This window comes from Ostrea edulis, chromosome 5 (assembly GCF_947568905.1).
Source record: "Ostrea edulis chromosome 5, xbOstEdul1.1, whole genome shotgun sequence".
Classification (NCBI taxonomy): Eukaryota; Metazoa; Mollusca; class Bivalvia; order Ostreida; family Ostreidae; genus Ostrea; species Ostrea edulis.
In genome coordinates this window covers 66,632,495-66,641,794 of record NC_079168.1, presented here as the reverse complement: position 1 = coordinate 66,641,794, position 9,300 = coordinate 66,632,495, and the positions used below count along the sequence as shown (strand labels likewise).

Below are 9,300 nucleotides of genomic sequence, written 5' to 3'. Positions count from 1 at the left end.
CAGGCCACATCAGTCGTAAATTAATTTTTTATTTTTTCCGTGTGTGTGTGACTGAATATGTGTATTGTTTAATGTAGTTTAGTTTGTACATCCTCACCTGAGGAGGGGAGAAAACCATGATTATGTCATTTGATTTACAAAATTGTTGTACTTGCTGTTATATATATATGTATGTAATAAATCATGGTTGTTTACCCAAACTGGTATTCCGTTTTCTTGACAAACGAGTCAATGCCTACACCATTAAGGGAGTGGAATTAATAACTTGAATTCAACAATTGCCAAATATATGTAATAATCTTTACAGGGAAGTAACAATGCCCCTAGTATCCTGTTTAGACGTTCATACAAAAAAGTGACAATGTCTCTATTGCCCTGTTTAGACGTTCATACAAAAAAGTGACAATGTCTCTATTGCCCTGTTTAGACGTTCATACAAAAAAGTGACAATGTCTCTATTGCCCTGTTTAGACGTTCATACAAAAAAGTGACAATGTCTCTATTGCCCTGTTTAGACGTTCTTACAAAAAAGTGACAATGTCTCTATTGCCCTGTTTAGACGTTCATACAAAGAAGTGACAATGTCTCTATTGCCCTGTTTAGACGTTCATACAAAAAAGTGACAATGTCTCTATTGCCCTGTTTAGACGTTCTTACAAAAAAGTGACAATGTCTCTATTGCCCTGTTTAGACGTTCTTACAAAGAAGTGACAATGTCTCTATTGCCCTGTTTATAGTCTAGTCAATCTAGCAAATCACCTCAAAGTAATTGCAACAGAAACAAACTCGACGGAATTTAATAAACAAAAGCGTGATTAACAACATACAAAAAATCGGACAAAATTGGACAATGGGAAATATTTAAAATTTAGACTTAAATGTTGTAGTAAACCATCGATATTTTGTGATGTTTACGGCACGCCGTACACGTAAAGGGGAGTAACTTAACTGTGACAGTCATCGGAATAAAGTTATACACGACGATCTAAAGTGCATGTAATAAAAAACGCGATTAAACAGCTTAACAGTTGTATTAAAAAGGTGATTTTAAGACCTTCTATATACATACAATATTGCTCAACATCTCATATTCTTTGCCGACTTCCATTCCCGGGGAACTTTCGCGAATAAAGCTTCAAAATATTTTGTTTGACCCTCTACTGAATTAATTTTAATTATAAAACACAATATTTACTTTAGAAGTTATGAATAATCAATTATAAATGAAATCTTAAAGAATTAGTGTCAATTTACAAGGGGGAATTACGTTTGTTAAAAAAGAAAGTATGGAAAGCCATTCGGGTTAAAAGTTTCAGTTATTTTGTATCTTCATCATTTGAGCAAGCGTTTTGTATTAAAAACTTTTATAAAACTAAGTAAGTAAAGTATTTTTGCTTTTCTTTTTCAAATTCAGGTTTGGGGAGTCATTCATGGGTAATAATAATGATAATAAAACATTGATAATATAAATAATAAAAATCAATGTAAGTAAACACTTGCGCATAGTATCATGATTTGATGTAAAATCGAGTAGTTGCTCTTTCTAATTAGTCTTGGGCTCACGACCTGTGGAACCACATCTAGCAGCATGCGAACAGCGCGCTAGACCGCCTGGCCATCTATTCAAGACAAAACTTGTTTTCGATGACGATGGAATTCTCGCCACGCTGGCACACGATCATTGAGAATGGAAATGGGATACAGTTATTTATCGTAAATTTTAGAGGATCATACAAAATGCACATTGTGTTTGAAATGTCTATATATAAAGCACAGAAATAGCAACGAACTCTGGAATAAACATAACTGCCCTAAGGGACGAAATCAATGTCGGATGAAAATTTAAATTCAATTAGTTAGGGGGAGGGGAATAAAAAAACCCGCAAGTTTCTGTCATCCGACATCGATTACACTTTAGTGGAAAAAGGAAAAAGACAAGCGACTGTTGAATACCACATAATATCTAAAACATACATGTATTAATGAACATTTAATAGATTTAATGTACACTTTCATTTGTGAATAAACAGTAGAAAAGGTATACAGAGGTATACAGAGTGTTATTTATAATCGTACGTTTCTTTTCTTGTTATTCGATTAGTTTCAACATTTGTCATATTAAGTTTTAAAGGGGAGGGGGGGTTCTTGGTGAAAACTATGTGAACTTAGTTTTTTGTGAGACATTGAATTTTTTATCTTGCCCCTAACTGAAGAATATCGTTAAAACCAGACGTCTTTTTAGGAAACAAAGTTTGTCAATCCTTGCCCTTTCTACATGCATTCACAGGATGCGACACAACGTCAAAAATGTTCGGCATCGGAACAGGTCCTGTATAGTCAAAATGTAGACAAATCGTGAAAAAATTCTGTATATGATTAGTTTTTAAATGGAGGCAGGCTACTGACAAACAAGTTGATGGTGAAGGGGTTTCAACTGTTTCGTTTAAAGTCAGCATTTCGCGAATTATATGGTCGTTATAGCAATCTACTTTGCCAATACAACCTATCATTGGGTCAAATCTGTCTGACTTGTTTCATATAGATTGTTAGGCCGTTTTTGGCACAATGATATTGAATAAGGGTAACTCCGTTTGCCTTATTAAGATATAGAGCTCACGGCGGGTGTGACCGGTCAACAGGGTTGCTTACTCCCTATGGACCATAGGCACCTGATCCCACTTCTGGTATATCCAGGGGTCCGTGTTTGCCCATCTCTCTATTTTGTATTGCTTATAGGAGTTACGAGATGGATCACTGTTCGTTATCTTCACCTTCCTATATGAGGATTTCACAGAGAAAAAGATATATTCTGGTGTTGATGTCATATCGACTTTGTACGATGGAATACCATAGGGACACTTATAGGAGATTTGCTTTGTGAAGAATTGTCTAACACAATATCATTTTATAAGTTCAGTCACTGCCACTAACTACTAACTACAGCTGCAGAAAAGGAGCACTGCCAATGTCTCTATTGCCCTGTTTAGACGTTCTTACAAAGAAGTGACAATGTCTCTATTGCCCTGTTTAGACGTTCTTACAAAGAAGTGACAATGTCTCTATTGCCCTGTTTAGACGTTCTTACAAAGAAGTGACAATGTCTCTATTGCCCTGTTTAGACGTTCTTACAAAGAAGTGACAATGTCTCTATTGCCCTGTTTAGACGTTCTTACAAAGAAGTGACAATGTCTCTATTGCCCTGTTTAGACGTTCTTACAAAAAAGTGACAATGTCTCTATTGCCCTGTTTAGACGTTCTTACAAAGAAGTGACAATGTCTCTATTGCCCTGTTTAGACGTTCTTACAAAGAAGTGACTATGTCTCTATTGCCCTGTTTTGACGTTCTTACAAAGAAGTGACAATGTCTCTATTGCCCTGTTTAGACGTTCTTACAAAGAAGTGACAATGTCTCTATTGCCCTGTTTAAACGTTCTTACATTACCTGTCAAAACCAGTGAATCACCTCCACTTTTGATCAGATCCACCACTTGTTTATGTGTGGCCCCCTCAACATTTACATGGTTCCTATAATGTACACAACATATCATAAAGTATATGTGGTTCCCTCTACATGTGGTTTCTTTGACATTACATAATTACCATAACATACACAACATATCATAGAGTAAAGTATATGTGGTTCCCTCTACATTTGGTTTCTTTGACATTACACCTTCCTTTCATCACTGCATGAATATTACTCGACACCAATTTTGTTGAACTGTTCATGCTATTTTTGACTGGCACCTCCTATTGTTTTGTGAAGTAGTCATTTTCTTAACAACCAAGCATCCCTAGTATTTTTCTCTTTCAATCACTGTCGAACTGTCCTGCTTGAAATTTGCTGAGGTACAGATTCATTAAGCACTGTTAAATCTGACAAAGTCTGTCGCCAATCTGTTTTTACCAATCTCGCCAATACATGATCCCCCCCCCCCTTTCTCACACTGATCCTCTCCATCCTGATCTTTCTTTATATTCCACTGAAGTTCTTTCAGAATTCTGTTTGAACCCTTTCTGCACAGTATTAGGGCTTATTCCAATGAGGAATGAAATTTTATGGCTACTGAATCCACCGTAACTCATGTCTATTTGTTTTGTTTTCACGGCTGCCATTTTACATATTGTATGATGGTCTGGCACTGTACATAAAAATGCATTCACATGATACAAGACATGTATACTAATGGTGCAATTCTGCATATATTCAAAAAATGCACCCCATGTGCAAACAAGTGCATGTGATGGGGCTCAAGTGTGAAAATCTTAATTTGCACCTACTCTGACTACTTGCAAATTTTGCAATAGGACTAAAAATACTCACATTCAAATCTTGCTTATCCCCCATTCACATGCACCAAACTATACCTCTGCACAAAATTTGTGTAAATGTAAAATTTGCACACCGTGAGTAAGAAGACACATGTGAGTGGGGCTTCAGATATATGTTGCCATATGAAGAATAAGTATTTACATATTCATGGGTCAGATGTTAAAAACAGACATACTTATGAGATTTGATTTCCACTTCCATAAAATATGCATATCAGATAATACAAGAGAGAAAAAATTAATTTCTCATTGTTAACCTTAAGAAAAAGATTACCTAGGGCATCTAAAATGGCTCCAAAAGAAGTAGTAAGTTTAAAATATCATGAAAATTTAATTATACCCTGTTACTTTTTTCAGTTTATATGATTTATTCCCATAGATTTTAACATCTTTTCTTTCCATGATTTTGTTCTAAGTTGAAAACAAATGTCAATACTTTCAAATTTTCCAAAAAGTGATATTTTACTACGAAGTTGATTGCACTGAAAATTTAGTCCCCCTATAATTAAGTTCCCATCTTAGCATTAAATGTAACAGCTTTAGCTGTAATTAATTAAGAGTAATATGGCACCATAACCAAATGGTTCATAACTGAAGAAAATACATCCACATATGGTGCCCATCATCCAATTTGTCTGACTGATGACAAGAAACCACCCTGTTCAATTGTCAATAAAAATTTCAATACTTAGCGTATAAAACACTCAGGTATATACATAAAAGCCTAAATGCACATGTGAAAACAAAAGTTACCAGGTGCATTATTACTTTAGAGGAGTATTTAATGTAAATCTAGCTGCCTTCCAATCTAGACAGGAGTGTTTTAGACAGTAAAAATCATCCAGTCTTCCATCTCATTGATTTCCTCAGCCATGAATTGTAGATTACTGCATGACATGCACCCTTTGGGGACAACAAACTCAAGCTGTTTAGTAACAACATTGAAGAAAAACAGTGCGGGGGAAATGAATCATGAACATTACTTTTCGATTGAATAATAATCACAAGAAGAAAAGTTTGCAACGTTCTCCTTATTCTTCATTGCCAGGAAACTAACAACTGTATAAAAGAATGATAATAACTGTCTTCTTTAAATTAAATAAACTTGGTGATTGCCCTATTTCACAGAGAGAGATCATTCACTGTTGTAGAGTGGTATAATTCTAATCACCTGGGCTTAGATCAACAGTGGGGTGTTGCTCCATTAATCAATTTGATTTTCTTATATCAAGATGTTACTGAGGATCAATTTAATATGTAACACTTTATCCCAAGGAAATTTAGGGAGCATCAACTTCAAGTATACATTTTCTAGGGAGGGGAGAGCAACAAATGTATTTCCACATACTGCACGAGGTATCTTTTGTGAACTAGATCCATATTGGGAAAAAAACTCATCCCTTTTATTGAGTGTTTGTTTTGATCACCTCCACTTAACAGTTATGAAAATCAATCTTTGATACTGTATGGAAATTCCCAACAAAAGACTGCATCACTCTTACAACTCATATCTACAGATATAATATATCCATTGGCAAATTTATCATCGTATGCCCCAAGTACCTTTGCTAAATTGTGGATTAATCAAAAAGTTCTGTATGTATGTATATGATTTTTAAAAAAAGAAACTTTTTCATCAAAGTAAAATAAGAAATAAAACTAAAGATGTATCTAAGGAAAATGAATACTACTACTTCATGACCAAATTCCATTACAACAGTCAACATCTAATTGCAGTCCAAGTACTATGAAAGTAAACATCATCCCTTATGAAATTATGGCATTGGTTAATAGTCTCAGAGATCCAGAAATGTTAAAAAGAAACAAACAAACTGAGACATTGCATGGCCAATATTATATAACTATTCAACAAAGGTATGTATATGGATGGTATATTGAATTACATTTCATTTGACCTGAGGCTACATACCATCACATACAATTTCATCTCCACAACTTCTGTGAAACACTCCGAGAACATGGAACTTGTCACTTACATCGGTATTACATGTCATTTGATTTAAAATCATATTCATGTAACCCAATGAACTAAATTTGGATGATATTCAAGTTTAAAAGGCAACAATATTAGCACAATAATTTTAATAACTGAAACATTGTAAAATACGTTAAGTTTCTGTCTGTTACCGCTAAATAACTGGGTTATCATACCACATTGACTGGCGAGGAAACACTGGCCTACTTTTAAAGTTTTGAATTCAATTGTTGTCATTCAGGAAAGGTTGACTGCTGTGTGGGCAAATCTGAAATCTATCGTGACATTTCCAGCCAAAGAGAAATAGCTGCCATTGATCACACAAGGTTAGCAAAACATAGTAGAAGAGTTTGTTATTGTCACTTACACTTCCAGTATCCTGTCACCTTTCCGTATCCCTGCCCTCTGCGCCGCTCCCCCCTCCAACACTGCACTGACATGTTGAAGAGGCGCGTACAACACACCATTTATTGACTTCAGTACACCCCCTTCGCTTACTTGGCCCCTCACATTGAAGCCGAACCCTGTCTCTGATTTGGTAATCGTGACCTCTCGAGGTCTCCCTGGGTCGTCATCTCGAATATCGGGTGAAGAGGGTGGGCTGCTCTCTTCGCTATCTGCCATTTTATGTCATGTGACCAAACTAGAAAATTTGCATAGTCTATTTCAATAAAGTTTGAAGTATTCCGATCCCGATGTAAAAGTGTTAAATTATACTTGATACACGTATTACTTTTGAATGGTGTTTCTTTTAATGCATGATTTCACTTTTATTTATTTAGATTTAGCTGGTCACAAGGTTTCACTCAGTATGGAATTAGAGAACGAAATATTTATCGAGCGACTTTTAAAATAACTAAATATTTTGTCGCTCTACAGATCTATGTGTAACGTGTATACGTACATATAGACTTGTCCATAACATATAAAACTCCAGATTCAGGTAGAAATATCCTGCCCTGACTCCTATTTGTGAGAGTCTATGAACACAGTGCTTGATGGTCCGTGGATAGAAAGAGATATCTTCAATTCAACATATCGATATGCAACCTTGAGTTTGTTCTGGTGTGATCAAGGCTACTGACAAACAAGTTGATGTTACAGGGATTTCAACAGTCTCGTTTAAAGTAAGCATTTCACAATTTCTATGGTTGTTATAATGATCTAGTTTGCCAAAACAACCTGCGGTTGGGTCAAATACTGTCTGACGTGTTTCATATCAATTGATGGGGCGTTCTTGGCACACTGATTTTGACTACGGATTATTTCGTTTACCTGATCAAGACATACGACTCACGGCGGGTGTGACCCGTCGACAGGGAATGCTTACTCCTCCCTGACACCTGATCCCACCTCTGGTATGTCCAAGGGTCCGTATTTGTCCAACTCTCTATTTTGTATTGCTTATAGGAGTTACGATATCGTTATCTTCACCTTTTCATACACAATTGAATTAATGATCTCTTGAATTGAATTGTTACTCTTTTTAAAAGAATTGATGCGTGCATTGATTCCTTATACAAAATCGTTGTAAATGATTAAATATATCTTCAATTGAATTAAAGAAATCATTAAATCAATTATAGCGAGCTCTACATTAAATTTCGCGAGCAATAATTCCACCACATTAATGCGCACAATTCATTGATGAGAACGATGAATTATTGGTCTCATCAGTTGAATTAATGCGTGCATTGAATCAATTAATTATTGCTCTCATCATGCAACTGAATTAATGCGTGCATTGAATCAATTATTGCTCTCACCATGCAACTGAATTAATGCGTGCATTGAATCAATTATTGCTCTCACCATGCAACTGAATTAATGCGTACATTGAATCAATTATTGCTCTCACCATGCAACTGAATTAATGAGTGCATTGAATCAATTATTGCTCTCACCAGTTGAATTAATACGTGCATTAAATCTATCATTGCTCTCAGCAATTGAATTGATGTGCGCATTAATTCAATTATTGTGCGTATATTCAATTATTGAGAGCAATAATTGCTCTGATGCGCGTGTCAATTAATTCAATTATTGCTCGCAGTAATGGAATTGATATCTTTAAAAAATAAGTATTTGATTTATGATAATTTGGTGCTCCATATATGCATGTGTTTTTATGTGGGTTATGGAGCCACAGTACACTTTCCTCTTCTTTTTCATGGATATGACCTCACAGGAAGAGCGCTTTTATTACGTCAAAACCTACTGGTCGCAAGACCGTCCGTTTTGGTGACCCTGGATAACTGTGAGCTGATCGCACGTGCTTCTTCCCGCGCAGTCTGGTTAAAACCACCCCTCCTCCTTACACTCGTACGTAAGTTCCATGGTAGGAGGGTTACTATCTTAGTAACATTTTGAAAATCTTCCTTTCCATCTTGACACTTCTTTTTGATACTTAATAAGAGGTTCCATTTATAATGAGTATGGAAATAAATGGATTTTTATTTGAGTGAAAAAAAGTTATTAGATATCTAAATTAGATTCAAAGTAATGCTACGATCTTAAATCTAACATCGACGATGATTTATCATTCAACACTACTAACTTTCATTCATATGTCGAGTTGATATATCTTAGTGAACTCGAAATAAAAGACAACATATCGTCTTCCATAAGTGTTTCATATTTGGACATTATATTGAACATAGACGTTCACGGCAAACTTACAACAAACAGGATGACTTCATGCAATCTCAACTGATTCGATACGCGAAAACATGTTCTGCATATGATCAGTTTTTAAATCGAGGCAGGCTTCTAACAAAAAAGTTGATTTTACAGTCTTGTGTAAAGTTAACATTTCGCAAACACTATGGTCGTTATAAAGACGCTGCCTAACGTGTTTCATACAAATTGTTAGGCCGTTCTTTACGTACACTGGTTTTGACTACGGATTACAATACAATACTAAGACTTATATAGCGCCCTAATCAATTAAACATCTCTAAAGCGCTTTACAT

General features: G+C 35.4%; 1 protein-coding gene across 3 annotated transcripts in view; it reads right to left on the bottom strand.

Annotated features, from left to right (window-relative positions):
- The window catches only part of LOC130054682 (sorting nexin-27-like), a 31,212-nt gene extending 24,226 nt beyond the window's left edge, over nucleotides 1-6,986 (bottom strand). For 2 of the 3 annotated variants that reach the window (XM_056165183.1, XM_056165184.1), the window contains exons 1-2: nucleotides 6,696-6,986; nucleotides 3,443-3,525 (exon numbers count right to left, since the gene is read on the bottom strand). In XM_056165183.1, the coding sequence (XP_056021158.1) occupies nucleotides 3,443-3,525; nucleotides 6,696-6,952 (340 nt within the window). In that variant the 5' untranslated portion in view covers nucleotides 6,953-6,986. The remainder of the gene's footprint in view (nucleotides 1-3,442; nucleotides 3,526-6,695) is intronic. The other variant, XM_056165185.1, reaches the window with a different exon arrangement.
- Nucleotides 6,987-9,300: the final 2,314 nt, after the last annotated feature.